We start from the raw sequence: 19,163 nt of genomic DNA on the forward strand, positions 1-19,163 counted from the left end.
ACATGGACTGTTCTGGGAAATAAAACCATATTTCTATATGTGAAAAATTTATATTTGATAAAAGTCTGTTCTTTGACAGATTCATGAATGTTTTTTACAGTTGATTTCTTGATATATGAGGATCTTTTTATTATTTTATTTATTTTTAACTTTTTAATTTGAAATAATTACAGATTTCATAGGAAGCTGCAAAAAAAATGTGCATAGAGGTCCCCTGTAAACTTCCCCCAGTTTTCCCTGATGATAATGTTTGCATACCTATAGTACAATATCAAAGCCAGGAAATTGACATTGGTGAGCTTTACAGAGCTCATTTGGATTTCACAGGTTCGTGTGTGTGTGTGTGTGTGTGTGTGTGTGTGTGTGTGTATTCCATGCAGTGTTACCCATGTGTAGATTTATGTAACCACTACCACAAATAAGTGTTATTTTATAGTCAGTTTATTCAGATTCATTTTGTAGTTGGTTTATTCAGATTTGTTTCCAAACAAGGACCACACTTTGCATTTAATGTGCATGCCTTGTAAGTTTCTTTTAAATACAGAATTATTTTGCTATAATTTCACACTTTAAGAAAGTGACAAAAATAGTACAGAGAACTTCCAGATAGACTAATTATTTAAAATTTGCCTATTTGTTTTATCATTTGTGTGTTCCCTCCCCTTCTCCTCTTCCATGCTTTCCCTCTCCCCTCCTTGTATATGTGTACATATAATAAGTCATTTGAGAGTAATTTGTGGACATCATGTCCATTTATCCATGTAAACTTCAGTTTGTTTCCCAAGAACAAGGATTTTTCTCTTATATAACTACAGTACATTCATCAAAATAAAAAATGTAACCTTGATCTAATCCGCAATTCACGTTAAAATTACACTTGTTTCCCATTTTCCCTTGGTTTGGGATCCAGTGCAGGTTCACACACTATAGTTAGTTGCAGGCCCTTTAGTCTCATTCAGTCTGGACCTGTTCCTTAGTCTTTTGTTTTCATGACTTTGACATCTTGGAAGAGTTCAGACCAGTTACTTTGTACAGTATCCCTCAGTTTGGATTTGTCTGCTATTTTCTTCATGATTGGGTTCATAGTCTGCGTTTGTGGAGCTGGGGATACCACAGAATGAGGTTGTGTCCTTCTCAGGGCAGCAGGTCAGGAGGCACAGGCTGCTCTTTGCCCGGGTTCACAGTCTTGCTCTTCATTGATTAAGGTTGTGTTTGCTAAACGAATCCATTGTAAAGTTACACTTTGCTCTTTGTAATTGATATGTAATTCAGGAGGGGATACTTTGCCACTACATAAATATCCTGTTTCCCTTCAAACTTTCATTTGCTAGTTTTAGCATCCATTGATGATTTTTGGCTGAATCATTTATTACATTATTACTATGATGCTTGTAAGATAGTGATTTTCAGACTCCATTATTCTTTCCTTCTACGTTTGTTAAGTATTAGTCTAATGTAGGGGAAAGCTTTGTTTTCTTCCCATTTATTGATATTAGTATGAACTCATAGTCTTATTTTATTCCATGAAAGTTCTGTAGTATTGTTTTTATGTTTAAATTGCCCTATCTTTGACCAATGGTAGTCCCTCTGCTTTGCCCTCTGAGTGTTTTGGACCCAACTTCAGTAGTCTTTGATAGCTTTCTTGCCCAGAGGTACAAAAAGATGTTCCAGATTCATCTTGTCCATTTCCTGCCCACACCTGGTATCAAGGCTATAGGAGCCTTGGTGACTTTAAGCTGCAAATAGCATTTGTGGTGCAGTCTGGGCAGGAGTTTCTATTACCATTTGATCATTGTTTCTATGCCTTTTTACTGGACAGAGCTAGAAAATGAGTTTGTATTGGTCTTTCCCAGTCAATTTTAAGATTAATGATTTTACGTTTATACCTCTTATGTGGAAAATCTGGGTTGCTAATGATATTCACAAAATTAATTTTTTGCTTTATTCTACAAGACATTCAGAATAACAATACACTGTTATTACTAACAACATGATTACAGTATGAATACAATTTTAAGATTTCTTTGTAATTCTTTTCATGTTTGGAATCTTGTTCTTTTATTACATTTTTCACTAAATGAGATAGCATATAGCATCCTTCTTTGTGGGTAAGTAAATGTCTTCATTTTAAATGGCTACATGATACATTTATTTCATTTTTAGAACACATTGCATGTTAATAATGTTTTGTTAGAAACAAAGTTGAGTTGACTATCTTTGTATTTGTGTTTGATCATTAAAATTACTTTTTAATTTAAGGATAGCATTCAAATGGAAATGTGTGTAAGTGTAAAGGTGTATTAATTTTTTACAAAGCAGAATCAACTCCAGGTTAAGGAACAGCGTTCCTGACCACCCAGAGCCTCCCCTGTGACCGTCCCTTCCCTGCACTCCTCAGGGGTAACCACCGTCCTCACTTCCAAACATCACAGACTTAGTTTTCCTTATTTTTGAACTTTATATAAATAGAATATTTAGTATATGGTATACTGCTTTTGTATCTGGCTTCTTTCGCTCGATATTACTTTTTGAGATTTGCCATGTCAGTGCCTGTAGCCTACGAGTCAGTGTCCGTGTACAGCCTGCTGTTTACCTAGCCTGCTGCAGATGGACATTTGTGCTGGGCCAGCCATGGGCTATTGGAGACAGTTTCCACACTTGAAAAATATTTTCTGAGAATAAATCCCCAGGGGTTGATTCTGTGTATGAAGGGAAAGCGGCGTTTTCTTGGTCTTGCCAGGTCGCCCTCCTCAAGGCTGTGCTGACATGCAGCCCTGTCATGAGGTAAGGCCTGCCTCTCTGCATTCCGGTGTGTGCTGGTCTTCTGGTCCATGTTTGAAACTGGCTGCTGTTGCATTACGAGTGCTGTACCAGTGCAGGAGACACTTCAGGTGCCTAAAAAGGCTTCTTTAAATCTGATGGGGGAAAAACGTAAGGAGCATCCGAGTAAATGTTACTGGGGGCCTGTAAGACAGTTGCGTCCTGAAGATTTTTGGACTAGTTGGGACAAATGGCTAACAGCACACGTGCCAGGTGAGTAGTATTCCCATGATTCTGTAAAACTTCAGATGAAGGCGAGAGTGAAGCCTCTCCTCGTGGTGGTTTGTAGAATGGGTCAGCTCTCTGTTACTCCCACTGACTTGAGGCTGCTTTCTCTACCTGAGGCCTGGCTGGATCAGACTGTTTGAATTACAGAGGCCAAGTCCAAGATTTTGGCCTCCTGTTTTAGTGACTGACCTCCTTTCATTGTAAGACAAGTTTAGTGTTCTCTCTAGCTCTCTGGCTTCCTATTTGAAAACCCAGCAATGTACTGACTTCAAAATGCTGTCATTTTGATGTAAAATTAATGGTACACATCAGTGTCATTTCTTGAAATTTTGTATGTTACAGATTCAGTTAGATCATTGTTCTAACTGAAGTTGGGTGATTGAAAAGGTAGCAGCAGCTTGTGATTGAAAGCAGAGTTCTAAGCTCTGTGAAACCTTGGGCAGATCACCACTCCTCCGTGGGCCTCACTTTCATTGTAGGATGAGGAAATAAGGGTCAGAAAATTGCAGGGCTTCCACACAATTGGAGATTTAGGGCATATCTTGCTTAGAATGGGAGCTCCTCTGCAGAGCACTGCTTATGTTACTCAGCAACTTGAATCGGAAAATTGAAAAATCACCCGTGTGCTGTGCCAAACATAATAAGCTCGAGGATCATCAGGGAACCAATAGCGTAGTAGTTAAGCAGCGTATAGAAATGCTCACTCCTTGGAATGGCCTTTAATTGACCAGTATTGTCACAACACTTTTAGCAGGTCATAGAATTCCTCCCTACCCCCACCCCTTGTAGGGGAAACTTAAAAATACATGTTTTCTAAGAATTTGAAATGAGTCTCTTTTGCAGAAATGAAAGCATCTTGCCTTTTCTTCCATTTGAGATGTTGGGAATAGGAATACATATTTCTGTGCGTATTTAACAGACGGTTTTAATAAAAATAGGTCATTTGAATATGTCAGCATTTTAACATGATGAGATCTGGTGTTAGAATGTGTGCAAATTGAGTTTATCTCATGTTTATTCATAGTTTTCTTTAATGAAGAAATCAATATTTCATTAGCCTAAATGAAGCACCACGACAACCATTTATAGCATTTCGCGTTGTGCTAAGAGACGTAACCTGAACTTGGAGTGCAGCGTAGGGGAACAGAGAGATGGCGAAGCTGCTGCAGTTAGCAGCTCATTAAGTTCGTTTTTAAAAACCACTCCAAGGGAACAGGAGTAGAGTTTACTTGGCTGGCAGTTTTAAAGTGACAGGCTGCCTTGGGGGAAAACGGTCCGTGAGGAACAAGAGAAGCTTGTTATTTCAGCAGATACCTGACTGACAGTGCCGGGCAGCGAGAAGATGGGGCTGCACCCGCGGCCTGCTTCCTCTGGGCAGCCGCTCCCACCGCGCCCAGAGCAGATTCCCACGGGCGGAGCCCTCCCTGGCTCCTGTGAGAAGCCTTTCCTTGCCATCAGTAAGCAGTGCCCCAGTTTGTTGCTGTGAAAATTTTGCTGAACACGTTTTATGCGTTTTGTGACTGGGCATCTCTTCCCACTGGGGAGTGAGGTAAAGGTAGTGCCCCTCGCATTTTCCGTCTGCTTACTCGCCTATGTTCTGATGGCGGCTGGCATCATCCTTCCCTTCTCTCTCCCTCTGTGGAGTTCCCTGCCCCACTTCTCGTGGCCATGCTGCTGTCCTGCCACAGGAGAGGAGCCCCAGGTCAGGACCACCAGAAGCCAGCAAGCGACATGCCTACAGCTTGTTTTTAGAAAAGGGAGAGGGTCTGGTTTGCCGGTGCAAGTGTGGGCACGTGCTAGTCTGTCTGACAGGGAAGGAGGATGGAAACTAAGAAGAGGAAGGTACTGTCTTGTTTTGGAAAATTATATTGGAAGGAAGACCTGCCCTAAACTTGGCTTCTGATGTTTTTCTCCAGGAAATGCAGGGCAGAAAGAAATATCCCAATTTTTCCTTATTGGTATTTCTTTGAAAGTATTAGTGAATGATGAGAATTTTCAAAGTCTGTATGAAAAGCAGCAAGTCCTTATGTATTCAAAAGGAGAAATATGTGTTTCAAAGAGGGGAACTAACTTCTAAAATACTTTGAGTGTCAGGCATTATGCTCCGGGCTTAAGTGTATTACTCCATTTTAATAGAACAGCCCTGCAAGGTAAATGCATTGAGGAAGGTAGGTCTGGAATCTGGGCCAAACGGAGCAAGACTGGAATATTTGATTCCCACTTCAGCAAGCATGGGAGTGCGGAGTCACACTGTGATAGAATTTTAGAGCTAGGTGCTACCGCAGATGTCGTCAGCTTCCTTTCACAGCAGCATGACGCAGGAGGACGCGGGGCTGGGGTTCAGAAGGCCCGGGCTCCACCCGGGGCCGAGTCTGTTTTTCTGTTTATAAAGTGGGAGTGGCGATAGTTCTTAAGAGCACAAGATTGTAAGGAGGGTCAGAAGAACTGATGCTTGGGGGTGCTTTGTCAGCCTCAAGTGACTACTGGTATTTGCTAACAGAGGTGGTTTTCTTTCACAGACGGGCACCCAAGAAGGCATTGGTTGTTAGGATTTTGGTGAGCAAAAGGATTATGTGTTTGCTTTCAGATGTGTTTGGCTCTGGGTCTCTTCTGCTTCCTATTACTTTACTTTTCTTTCTCTCCATTTTCAGAGTTGTTTCATTTCTACAATAGATATTTAACTATTCCTTCTGTGTGCCAGGCCTTTCCTTTATTAGATGTTGGAGATAGAGTGGTGAGTAAGACAGATGTTTCTCTCCTTTGTGAAACTCCAAAACTGTACGATTGATTGACATTTTTTCCCCTACTGGGATAAGTTATCCCAAACCCAACTTACTTCTTTATACCCCAATATCTTTTTTTTAAATGTTAGGTTCTTTAAATATCATTAATGACAATTATGCAGGTATTTTGAATGTAACTATTGAACTGAAGAAACTGTGAGAAAGATGGATTGTGTGGGTGTGGATTAGCCTGGTTTTGTTTCTGCTTCAAGGGCAGGTGGGTTGGACTATAGGACCGACATCTGTGCAGGGCCTTACAGCTGACTGTACCTGAGTGTCAGCCTGTTCATCTGCACATGAAGTGCGGGCAGTGAAGGTGTTTGGTATTTTTGTCATTAGAGCTAGATGATTTTCCACTATGTTACAGAAACTCTGGATTAAACAGTGCGTTGAGCTTTGTTCACAAAGCGAATACGTCTCAGCTCTGAGGGGTCCACGTCTCACTTCTTTCCCTTCTGTGCCTTGGAAGGCGCTTCCCCAGGTCTCGTCCGGCGTGACCAGCTAGGTGCGTGTGGTCCAGCCCCAGACTGTGGACTGACCCCTCGCAGGCATTAGAAACCCCAAGCCTGACCAGGTTAAAAGTCTGCCCGGGGAGAAGCTGGACCAGCCTTTATAACACAGTTTACTTTGGGGTCCCAGGTCTTAAGGTAGGACTCCAGCTGTTGCACTTCCTTCTAAGCACATGATTCCTTGTGGCCCTGGGAAGTAATCCCCTGTTCACTTTCGGCTCCTGTTCTGGTTGTATGAGATGTGATTAGAAGGAAGGCTAATAGAAAGCAGAGGAGGGTTCTCTTTTGATTTTCAAATGGCACAGTGGCGACCTTTGATGCCACTACAGCTCCAGCTATTTTTTGATTAATCCACTCGGGCCGTTGGTGACTCAGCAGCCTCCTGATGGTCTGTGTTGTTTTTGAAAGGAACTGGGCTTTCACAATATATGGACTACAGTTCACTGGTTACAGCTCGTAGAGGCAGCACATAGTGATAGGCACTCAGTGAAGGTCTGGCGAAAGAGTGCCTCCCAGAGGCGAGATCAGGAGGAAATGACATCTGCGCTGCGGCGGGCAGAGTTCGCGTGATGTTGGGGGTTGGGAAGGATTCTAAGTGCAAGAAGCAATCTAAGGAAAGGCAGGAGGTGTGAAGAGCACAGGTGAGCAGGTGGCTTTGTGGGTAATATTTGTGAAGGGGCGGGTGGTGCGGCCTGTGGACACCAAGCTTCAGGGGCTGAGCCGTTGTGATGCTAGGCAGGGCCGTGGAGGTTTGGAGAGGAAGCGACTTAAGTTGTAGTGAAGACCAGTCTGGCAAGTGTGGGATGAACTGAATGCATGTAGAAATGGGTGGAAGGAGCCTGCTGCCAAGCCAAGGAAGCTGACTCCAGGCTGGGAGGGGACCGGAGAAGGACAGCCTGCACGAGGGCTCTGAAGCTGTCATGGGGGTGCCGCGCTGGGGACCCGACTGAGGCAACAGGCTCCAAGCTTGGGAGGGGGCACAACATGGGAAGGGCGGGCTTAGGGAAGAGGGTGGTCTCTCCGGTGGACGGGGTCAGCTTCTGGTCCCGGTTGGCTGTTTGGCAGCTGTTAGATATGCCGGTAAAAGGACTTTTTTCTGGCAAGTTCTGTGAGACTGGTTCTCTCTGAGGTGATTCTCGGCAGGGGAGGGAGACAGAGAAATTTAGGGAAAATAAAGCCTACCTTTATTACCTAGATGCCCCCCCCGTCTCTCCCATATGCCATGATCTGGCGTGCGTTTTTCAGAAGATGTCTTTGTGACATTATTTTCCATATCCCGTCAAATGCTTCTGGGCACTCAGCAGTATCAGGGAGCAGGTGCCATGAATAGGGCTCAGCACAGGCCCACCACATGCCTTCTCTGAGCTCCCGTAATGGCCATGACGGGGTGCCAAGGCCCTGTCAGCGCCAGCAGGCCCGCCGAGCCCATGGGAGCCCTTTCCCACCTGGTCCAGGTCCCTCCTCCACACTCCTGTTGGCTCAGCCACATTCCCTGGGGCCGGCCCGGATCTGGGGTGAAGGTGTGAGCTTGGAACAGCTTTCTTTTGCAGACCTTTGTGATTCTGGAAAGATAAATGCTCATTAATGCCATGCTGAACTGACCCAGCTGACTTCCTGTTTTGACAGTATTTGTCATGAAAAGAATTCCAGGGATTTTAAGGATCAAAAGTCCAAGAAAAAAAGAAACATGACATTTTAAAGCTTGTATTTACTGATTGATGATTTTGGTTAACCAGCTCTGTTTCTGCAGTAGGAATTTTTCAACCATCATTTAAATTTTTTCTGAGAATGAGACACTGACAAATTATTTGTAATCAGTAACTCCTTACGCAAAAACTAACGAGCATAATGATGAAATGTAATCTTATCATTGAAAAAAATTTGGATCGGTCAGTTTCATTCATTAAACATAAATTCACCACTTGTGACAGACTGGATACTCTACTAGGGCTGGATAGCCAAATATGATCTGATTCTTAAAATTGCTAAGACTTTTTAATAAATTGGTACTGCTTTAAATTCATGTTTAAGAATTTAGATAATTGGCAATCATTAGGATGCAGAAACAGTTTAAAAAAAATAAAGTATCTCTAACCTATCTATGCAGGATTTACCAGAAAGTTGACAAACAAAAGTTAATTTTGTGGAATAATACAGTGGTAACTATATAATAAAGAAGTTCTGCTTTTTAAAGGAGTCTTTATTTGTAATTTTTGGTTGTAATTATAATTGACGATAGCAGACATAAAACAGTACTGTAATCATGTAAGTGATTAAATACTAGATTTTGTGGGACGAATTAAGTACTTCAGAATTGAGGTAAAGGAGCCAGCTCAGAGAATGGTAGTTGGGGAAATGCTTGCTGGAGGTGATGGGGCTTGAACTGAAGGAAGATTCCTGGGAACAGGGGCAAAGGGGACTGTCCCCACCAAGAAGGAGACTTAATGAAGCCAGGAAAGAGGGGACATCTTCCTGCACCAAACACAAGACGTGTGTGCGGGGCGAGGCAGGGTGGGACGGCAGACGAGGTAGAGTGGTGCAGCATGGCCCTTGACCCCTAATTCCTTCCCAGGTTCCTCAGCTGTAAATACGGATAGGATTCGTGCTGACTTTGAGGGGCAACTGTGAGATTAAAAGAGATGATAAGTGTAAAGTTCCTGGTGCACAGAAAGTGTTCCGTGGACAGAAGCTGGTGTTGCTGTTAGGGAAGATGGATGGGGCCGAACCAGCAAGGGCAGGACCGCTAGGTAGTCATCATATTTTGATGTGATGGAAATGAAAAGTCCCATCTCCCGTGGGCCTCACCACTGCCCTACAAGGGAGCAAGGGGCTTTGTTCCCAGAGGGCCTGGGAGAGGTGACAAGCACCTTGCCCAAGGCCACCTGGCTTCCAAGAGGGAAGGTGAGGTTTGAACCCAGACCTGCCTGGTTCTGACGTCTGGGCTCTTTCTCCTCCTCTCAGACTGCCTCTGCCCGGGAAGCCATCTGTCAGAGGCTGATGACCCCATGGGGAAGAGGAGTGGCTGGCCCAGGTAGTTATTACTGCTACTGAAAAGAGGGGTGAGTTCAGAGTATGTGTTGACACACCCTACCCCACCTCCCAGGATGAAAGGAGGAGGGGGAGGAGGAAATTAGACAGCAGCACCTCAAGGAGAGAAGAGAGAGCACTCGGTGATCAGCTGCGAGAGGAAAGAGGACAAGCTGAGTTGGAGATGAGCGTGCTGTTTGAAAGGAAGGCAGGCACTGGCAGGCTCTACCTTCCCTCCATCTGGGCTTGGGCCCCAAAGTGCTCAGGCAGCAGTGGTGGAGTCGGAGGGTTTCTCAGAAGTGTAACTTCTTCAGGGTTCTCAGTAAGTCTTGCTTGGTGTGAGTGACATGTTGCTTGGCTAAACTCCCTGTTTCATCTGTGCCATTGAGGGTTGGGGAGGAAGGAGTGACCTTAGGTAAGAGATATCTAGATGTTCTTGGGCTGGGGTCTACTTTTACACCTTCTAGGGTAATGCTTCTCCCACCAGTGTTGAAGGACCAATTTAAAATTTTTTTTTGATTTAAAAAGTTTCCAGTCTATCTGGACTGATACTTTTGTAAAATGAAAAAAGGGTTACTAGAAAAAGAAACTGAAAAAGATATGCAGAATGCAAACTTGAATTTTTTTGAATTTTTTATTATTAGACTTAGTTAGATATAAAATCACTCTGTCACATTGCCATAAATGCTTATTCTCAATTTCTGTACTTAATTTTGACTGCAGACTAGCAAACTATTCATGGACTGGTACACTTTGAGAGCAGTGATCTAGGAAGAAACTTTGTTAAGCAACTAAGTAAACAGGACGTTTTTGGAATATTTGCATGATTCAAGAGTAAAAACAGTCTTTCAGTTGGCATTTCAAATACTTTAGATGTGTGTTTGTGTGTGATCTAATTACAAATGACATCTTTTCAGGAAAGTTCCACGTTAGGGGGCAGGAAAGTAAAAGAAATACACCAAGAGCCGAGTCGCAGTCATTGTGAGGGACGTGTAAGTTCAGGCTGCTAGCATTGCTTGGAAGAACGGGTGCTTTAAACTTCCTCTGTTGTTTCTGAGAATCGTTGTATTTCTTTTGCTCATTTACTTTGTATTAGTTTGTTTTCTCTGTTAGTTTCTGCTTGCCTTTGAATTTATTTTTATATTTTGGTGCGTAATTTAGGTGTATTCTTTCAGGGGATAGTTTCTTAGGCAAACTTCAAAAAAGTCTCAAGAATTAACACAGAGAGGTCATGTGGTAATGTAATTGTTCATATTTCAAATTTGGTTTTTGATTCTAGCTGCCAGTGTATCTTATTTTATATTTTGAACTATTTTTACTTTTGATCTCTTCCCTTGCACTGAGATGAGCTGCCGTGTTCTTCCCTGAGCCTAGACTTCTCTTCCCCCGCCTTTGGGGCCTCGCCCAGGAGCTGCCTCCCTGGAGGGGGGCGGCCTGTCAGCAGTGAGGGGCGCCTTCCTCTGGCTGCTGCAGCTGCCTCTCCAACCCCGGCTGAGCACCTGCTTTGGCACTTACTCCTCTCCCACTGCCCCTTTCCTCCTGGCTCCAAACTCAGGACTTCCTTTTGTTTTGTACCTTACTATTACATGTTTCAAGGCTCTTTCATGTATATATTTTCTTATTTCATCCTCCAGACAATCCCATGAGTTTGGTAGAGTCTCCATTTTAATTGAGGTGAGGCTGGGAGAGTGTCTGCCTGGCAGGTATCTTCCTTCCTTTCACCCTTGGGCTCCCAGTTACTTGTACCACTCACGTCCAGACTTCCACACGCTCAGGTTTTGAGCCTGCCATTTTGAGGTCCTCATTTTTACACAGTATTTATACTTGTTACCTGAGAAATCTAACGTTAGAATACTTGGTACAGCATCACAGGCCTCTTTGGGAGAAAAAGATCTTCAGAACGTAACGCCAGGGCGACGGGTAGAGAACAGGAGATGAGAGAGCCCCGGAGCCGCACACGGGCCCGGGAGGTGTTTTGAAGGGCGTGTTGGGTTATCTGCACCTGTGATTTTCAGACTAGTGGGAGGGGTGGCTTTCTTCATTTCAGCAGTAACAGCCCAGCGTAGTGGATTGCTCAGAACGTTTCTCATGAAGAGAAGAATCCTGCTTTAAAAGAGGGGAGGCAGTTTGAAAAATCACATTTAGTCCAAGTCAGAAGTTGTTTGCTTTTGTCTTTGGAGTGCGTGTTGTATGTTTTCTCCCCGACTCTTGGTGAAAGAGACCTGAGTTCCAAATGCAGCCCTGCCACTTACTAGGTAGGTATGGTGACCTTGGCTGAGTTACTTAACCTCACTAAACATGTTTTCTTATCTGTAAAATGGGGGAATATTACCTACTTTGAGGATCGTTGTAAGAATTAAAGATGATGCAGGTACCAGAGGGCTTGACAAGTGAAAGTTACTTGAAAGCTGATAGAGAAGAGAGACTGACCCAGTCACTGCCTGCTTGTAATTGGCCGTAGTCGTGGTTCTCCAGCCTGAGTGGAGGGACCTCAGAATCACCTGGAAGACTTTTTAAGTGACCGCTTGCTGGGCCTGCTCCCTGTGGTTTCTGATTCCCCTGGTCGGGGGTGGGGCTTGAGAATGTGCATTTCTGAGTTTCCAGGTGATGCTGCTGCTGCCACCACTGGTCTGGGGACCACACTTTTGAGAACCACTGGGCTACAGGTAAACTCACCAATGAGCACTTAGGTGCCGTAGCTACATTTGAAAGCCGAGCTTTTATGTGGTTAGAGTTAACTGTTAGAAAATGCTTGGAATACATTTTGCAAATACTGAATTTAGTATCTCAAGGATTTTTCCTCCTGAAATCCAGGAGTCTTTGTTAAATTTTATGTGAAGAGGAGTAAGTTGTGAAAGTAACCGTTATAAGCATACTATGGATAGTCTAACAGTGTCAGATTGGCTAAGGTGTGTGAAAGTGCTTTTATAAAATGCTGAAAACTGCAATAAAATATATTAAATACTTTTGTTTTTAAGATTGAACATCATAATGGAGTGTAAAATAGTGTAACTTAGATTTCTCACCTCAATGTGCTGTTTACCGTGTGTATTTTTCTCTTTCTCCTCCAGGCTGCTGACTTGAGTAAACCAATAGATAAAAGGATATACAAAGGAACACAGCCTACTTGTCATGACTTCAACCACCTAACAGCCACAGCAGAAAGTGTCTCTCTCCTAGTGGGCTTTTCCGCAGGCCAAGTCCAGCTTATAGACCCAATCAAAAAAGAAACTAGCAAACTATTTAATGAGGAAGTAAGTAGCACCCTGTCTTAGCTGTTAAGAATCCCTTTAAGAATGTATACGTTCTTGCCAGGGGTAGTGGGCCTTATGTCACATGTTGAGCTGTAAGCCCAGTTTTCATTCTCAGCTGTCCCACCTAGTATGACCCAGGTTCAAATGTGGTGAGTTAATTTGTTGACTTTTACCTGTTCTCCCTTGGGGGTAACTGTCTTGTGTGTTTTTAATGGAGCATGCACAGGTGTCTAGCAGCAGGTGCTTTAAATTCTTTTATAATAGAGATAGGGGTGAGACTTGCAGCTTGATATTTATAATTTAAATAAGAAAATATGAAATTCTGGACTTTGTTCACATCACCAGAAAATTTCAGTAGTTCAAAGAACTTGATAATCTTTCTTTAGATTACTTAAACTGTAGTTAAAGCTTTGGTGTGTATCTTCGACAGGCATTTGACTGAGAATTAGTTCTCTTGTTGCTGTAAAACCACATAGTTAGAAATCCTGGCACTTAAAATTGGATCACATGACATAGCTTTTGCCAATGTTGTAGTGTGTACCGGGGTTTCTGGTGTCTTAGCTTCATTCTGGAAGGAGCCTGAGATACCTGAGCTGTCTGTTGAGGAACATGTCAGAAACTTTAAACATGGCAAAACAGAAGTTGCCAAATAGATTATATTTTTAAAAGCTGTCGGAGCGGCTTTTCAGCCCCGAGTATCTCCACTGCTTGTTTCTTGTGCCGCCTCCTCTGTTTCAGTGCGGCTTTCCCAGTAAGCAGAAGAGATGGGCTCGGTGCGCTGAGGTGAAAGCCCTGGGCCCCGGCCTCAGCCCCGGTGTGACAAGCGTCAGATTGCGTGGAGTCGCTCTCAGGAAGGACAAGTGCTTTCGTGTGGTTCAAGGGGATGAACTTGGAGCAGAAGTGCTTTATAGGTTCTGATTTTTGAGAAGTAATTTTGTTTAGGGAAGATTATTTAACTCGACAAGTTGCAGTTAAAATTCTGATTCTTTTTGCGGTCGTTATGGTATATGCTGTCCATGTGTGTCCAGTACCGATCCGAGGTGCTGCTGTGTGACACTGCCAGTGGATCTGGGGAAATCTTTGAACCATGCCATCTTCTCTTCTAGTTTCATCTGGGGTAACTGGAAACAAAACTTGCTGTCTGGATTGAGGAAGAGTATTTAATCCCATTTTATGTTAAAAAAAAAAAAAACCTTAAACAGAAAATTAGTCTGTTTACATAGATGTTTTATTAGTATCATCTGAGGATGTGATTTCTGAGTGACTGGATGATTTGAGTGGGGGCCACAAAACCAGGCTTCTCTGTATTCTCAATCGAAATTATGAATTTGGAATCTTTATGGGGTTTTGTTTGTGTTTAGATGGGGGCATATTTTTGAGGGGGAAGGGATTGGAATCTTGTAAAGGGCTGTTGGTAAACAAGATCAGGAGGCTGCTCTGCTGAGGATGGCACAGAATGCCACTTAGAGAACAAGAAGGGTTGTGTGTCATCGCTGGGGGAGGGAGCAGAGACCACAGGCCCCAGGAGACGCACAGCTAACCCGTTCCTCACTCAGGACAGCTGGGAGTTGCAGGCTAGAAAGCAGCTCCTCACTCTCAGTGCTTTAAGCATGCGCTATCTCCTACTTTTTTTACTCTGTATTTGAAAAATGGCTGTTCAGAGTGCTGGGGTTTGCCTGGTCGAATGCCAACTTGGCATTTACGGCTTGAGGGGAGGTTGATTGCCCTTCACAGTGAGGACACCCTTTGGTTTTATGGGTAACATTTTCATCAGATTTTGGCCAGGATGTCTAAGAGAAAGGGTCATCAGAGGTTTGTTTCTCAGAGACTGCCAGGAGTGGTGGTGGAAGCAGTCGTTACGCTGGGCTTTGCATTGGTATGAGACGGGGAGTGTTTTATATATTTCCTCTACGTGGGAGGGTGGGCAGCTGTCTCCATTCTGCAGATGAGGAGATAGTCCAAGAGAAGGTAGGTGTGCTGTTCAGATCAGGTAGCAAGTCAGTGATAGAGTTGGACCCAGAAATGAATTCCACAAGCTCTTATTGGTCGTAGACTGTAAGCAGCACCAGGCATGGTTGCCAGATGGGCTGTTGTCTCCCCTGGAGCTCTCAGTTTAGTAAGATGGGCGTATGGGGTACTGGGACGTGTGCTGTCATAGTGCTATGAACAAAGTACCAGGGGACATGTATTAATTGCATCCTTCAGTATGTATCAAAATATAAAGTAAAAACAAAAGTTCAGTGGGGGAAGTTGGAGAAGGCTTCCAGAAGGTGACGTTCGATCTGGGTCTTAAAAGATGCATAGGAGTTGGAGGAGGGTGAGCAAGGCCTTCAAGGCTGGAGGAAACAACCTGGCACGTGGAGGAACATCAGACAACCAGGGGTGGCCAGATCACAGTGTGTGGGCCTTGGAGTGGGGGCCTCGAAGCCGGACAGGTAAACTAGAACCAGATTGTAAAAGCCCTTTCAGGACAAGCTAAGAAATTTAGGTCTGACTCTGGAAGGTGTGGGGGAACCTTTGGGCTTCTTTTTGATCAAGGGAGTGACAGGATCAAATATGTTTTTTTAGAACTCTTGTCAGCACTTGTGGAAGGTGGATTGGAATGAAGAAAGAGAGAATGAAGGTAGCAAGACCAGTGAGGAGGCTCTAGTAACTGTCCAGGTGAGAGCTGAGGACTTGAACTAGAGTTATGGCCCTTCTCTCCATTCATTCGACAGCCTTTAATTACCTACTGTGTGCCTGGCACCGGGTCTGCACCTGCCCCGCTGTTGCTCCCTCACACCTGGGACAGGTGTGAACAGCAGCGCTGCGCATGCACGCACACACACACTCTTACGGCAGGTGGCAGTGAATTGTTGCAATGTTAGAGGAGGCAGTGGGCCTGAGAGACAGACAGATGGACGGACGGACAGACACAGAGCCCGGCTTTACAGGGAGGTGGAGAACGTCTCTCAGAGGAAATAGTGCACTTTAAACTGAGCCTCGAAGGAGAAGGAGGCCACCAGGCAAGGAACTGCAGAAGGGAGAGCAGGCGTAGGCTCTGGGGCCGGAAAGAACGTGGGGACCAAGGGGACTGGGAAGACCGTGGGCCTTGGAGGGCGGGGCGATGTGAGTGCCCGCTGCTGGCGGCCAGCTGCTCAGGGCTGGACCCAGGTTTGCTGCTTAGCCTGAGGTTGTGGGGTCTCACAGAAGGAGCAGGAGCAGGCTGTGGTCAGAGTGGTGTTTTTGAAAATTGCCCTGGTTGCTTCTTGGAGACTGAATTGGAGAGAGGTGTGAGCAAGCCTTGCGCTTCTGGCTGTCGCTTCCCGTGCTAGGCAGGACTGGGGAAGGAGCAGGTCCCAGGAACAGAGGGAAAGAGCAGAGTTCCATTCTGCGCTTGGTAAGCTTGAGAGGCTAGTAGGTGGTTAGATACGTGGTCTTAGAGCTCAAAACTAGGGGTGAAGATTTGGGAGTTGTCAGTGTATAAATAGTAATCGTATCCCTGAGATTAGATGACAGGTCTGTGGAGAAAGAGTGAGAGCAAAGAAGAGTGCCGAGGCCTGAGCCCTGTTTATACTCTTCCCGTGTTGTCTCCAAAGGAGCACTTAGAACAGTCGGTTTATTGCCCTGAAATACTCACAGCCCAATGGCTAAGAACGCACAGATCCTTGAACTTGAATGCCTAGGCTTCAGACACCAGCTCTGCCACGTACTGCCTGCAGGATGTGGGTCTGTTACTCCCCTCTCCTCCTCAGCTGGAAAATGGGTAAGGACAGCATCACCGTGAGGTGTGGCGAGGTGAGGTGTCAGCAGAGGGCCTGGAGGACAGTCCCAGTGAGTGCTCGGTCACCGCTCGGGCACAGGGGCCCAGAGGCCCCTTTCACCCAGGGCTGGGATGAAGGGCGTCCTGGGAGGAGTGACACCAGCAGCTCTGAAGGAGGAGCACAGATAATTCTCCAGGACAAGAAGGTAAGAGAGGGGCAACCCGGACGGAGAATCAGCACGTGTGAGGCAGGTGACAGGAGCTGTTTGTCATGACTGTGCAGTGCTTGTCTGTCTCACCAGATAGACTGTTACACACATGCACACACATCTTTGTAATTTTTTATTTTTTAATGAGGCGAGACTGGAAGATTCTCTCCCTCCATTAGAGGTGCTGGCAGCCTCCACCTCCCAGGTGGGCCCTTATCTGTTCAGCTCATTTCAGTCAGCAGAGGGGAGCCCTGCTCCCAGGCCGTCCCAGTCACGTGGTGGCCCCGGCGGCCGGCCGTGCCTGTCCGGCCCAGGAGGGAGGGGAGGGCCTGGTCCTTCCTAGCCTCCCTGGGGGAGTGATGGCCTCAGATCCCCTGAGTCTCCAGTCTCCTAGAGTAGTTTGGAGGTTTCTGTTTGTAGTATTGTGTTTGTTTTATGCCCTTGGAAGTAGCTAGTGGGTCTCTATTGAGAGCATCTTGGCACAGAGAGAAGCTCCCAGACGGTGAGCCCAGCTTCATGCTTCCCGGTGAGAGCTACCTGGGAAGCAGAGCCCCCGCTCAGAATTCAGCCCTGCGGGGAGCACCCCGAAGGGGTGAGGGGTTCACTTTCCGTTGCTCAGGTGATGATGTACTGGGGAGGAGGGGTCACCGAGGGACAGTTTCTGCGTGGTAATGAGCTCAGCCTAGTTCATCTTTGTAAAAATTCTGATTATATCTGGGTTATATCCATAAAACAGTAACTTCAGAGGATTTTCAAGTGTGTTTTGATTGCTGGGAAAGATGTAAAACCTGAAAAGAACTTGTCGTCTTGGCTTCTTTCATCACTGGCATATAATGAGACCCTGTGTCGTTGACTTTCTCCTCTCTCACAGGTCGTGAGGCCAGGGCCGCACACTGGGGAGGCTCCTGTGTCCTTGTCGTCTTTAGATCAGTCCCACGGCAGGGCGCTGAGGAGTGGCCCTGACTTGTGGCCCTGATGCTGCCCAGGGCTGCACCTGCTCTTCCATCCCACCACCCCGGGAGTGGGAGGGGGTTGGTTTTGCGATATTCTGTCTAGCTCTCTAGCAAAAAGGTGGCTCTGGGCATTCTGTTAGTTTTGTTTTTGTTGTTGCTTTTTTTAATCAGAGGAAGGAAATGAGCACATAATGATCTACTCTGTAAAGTCTTGACTTTGAGAAAAATGACACCTGATCCTCTCTCACAGAGCTCTGAAATGCCCTTTCCTAATGCTCCCTGCGGGAAGCAGCCGTCGCTGATGCGGTGCTTAATCAGAGCCCTTAGTTGCCGCTTTTGCTGTGGCTACATTATGGCTTTTCCAGCAGCTGCTGTGGTTTTTGAATGGTTTGTTTCAGTATTTTTGTTATAAATTAATATCTGCATTGTAAAAGGCATAGTACTCTTCCCCTCTCCATCAATGTTTTCCTGCTTGTCATGTTGATAGTGAAAAAAAGGAAAAAAGTATGTGCTTTAGAAAAGCTTCGTTTTAGCGGTGGTGCTTTAGTGTGGTTACAGGTTTATTTTTATTCTTGCTTCCTTTTAACTAGTTTAGTATAGTTTGAAAATCTTGTATGTTAATGCCGTTAATGATGGCAGTTTTGGTGTTTGATTTTCACTGGATCAATATTAGAAATGAGACTAATATTCTGTGAACAGGATGAGGACTGTGGGGGCGGCGGGTGATGATCAGGAAGAGAAGTGGCTGGGGGAGGGGGAGCCCACCTCCTGGGTCGGGGTTTTGACAAACAGAAACGGCGTATTAACACCCAGAGTTTGGCTTTGGTTTTGGTTTTTATGAAAGTGACTATAAAAGTAGGCCTTGGAGCATTTTGGAATTGACTTTTTAATGGAAAGCCCAGTGGCTGCTCCAGGCAACCGAAAAGATGGTCTCGGCTGCTGACTCTGCCTTCTCCCCTCCCTGAGACCTGCCTTACTTCCCTCCCTCTCCGCGCTTGCTGAGAGTGGGATGTGCGTCCTCCTTGGAGCGCCCTCCCCCAGCCTCTCCTCTCCAGCCCGGCAGGCGGCTCTCTCCTCCGGCGTCCTCCCCTCGCTCCCCAGCCTCAGGCTGGCTTCCCTGTGCTCTCAAGGGCAGCTGTGCCCCGCCTGCGGCTCTGCCTCTCTCCGGGCTCCGGGCTCCGGGCTCCGGGCAGGGCTGTGGTGGAGGGAAGTGATGGTGCAGGGGACATCCTCTCCTCTCCTGGGGGGACTCCTGGGTCATTCTCTCTACTTTTCCTTCTGCCTCCCTGAGTTTTGTCCTGCTCCCTGTAAGTTGGCTTTTTGCAAAGCTTCGTAGTCTCCTCCTCCTCTTGCCGCACCTGCTGCCTTGGAGGTCTGGCTCCCGTGTTCACAGCCGGTCTCCTTGTCTCCCCGGCCACTATCATCAGCTGTCTACTGGATGGGGACACGTGGACTTCTCCCCAGCTTAGCCACCCTCCACTCTTGGTGTCACCACTTTCCCAGTCACTCAAGCTCAAAACCTAGGCATTTTCCCACGCCTCACCTCACCGCCCTTCGCCACCCAGCTGATCATTGTAAACAGCCCACCTGCCACGCTGCCACTGGTCACGTTTAAGACTTTTTTGTCCACAGACAGTT

The 19,163-nt window shown here is 45.7% G+C and overlaps 1 protein-coding gene across 17 annotated transcripts in view; it reads left to right on the forward strand.

Annotated features, from left to right (window-relative positions):
* Positions 1 to 19,163, forward strand: part of WDR20 (WD repeat domain 20) — a 59,675-nt gene that overhangs the window by 23,641 nt on the left and 16,871 nt on the right. For 6 of the 17 annotated variants that reach the window (XM_072963730.1, XM_072963742.1, XM_072963731.1 and 3 more), the window contains exon 2: positions 12,439 to 12,621. The exons of 2 other annotated variants lie outside the window; for them this stretch is intronic. In XM_072963730.1, the coding sequence (XP_072819831.1) occupies positions 12,439 to 12,621 (183 nt within the window). Of the gene's footprint in view, positions 1 to 9,301; positions 9,372 to 9,409; positions 11,623 to 11,971; positions 12,034 to 12,438; positions 12,622 to 15,189; positions 15,283 to 19,163 lie in introns of those variants that run through there. 9 more of the 17 variants (XM_072963728.1, XM_072963727.1, XM_072963729.1 and 6 more) reach the window with 6 other exon arrangements.

Source organism: Vicugna pacos, chromosome 6 (assembly GCF_048564905.1).
Source record: "Vicugna pacos chromosome 6, VicPac4, whole genome shotgun sequence".
Taxonomy (NCBI): Eukaryota; Metazoa; Chordata; class Mammalia; order Artiodactyla; family Camelidae; genus Vicugna; species Vicugna pacos.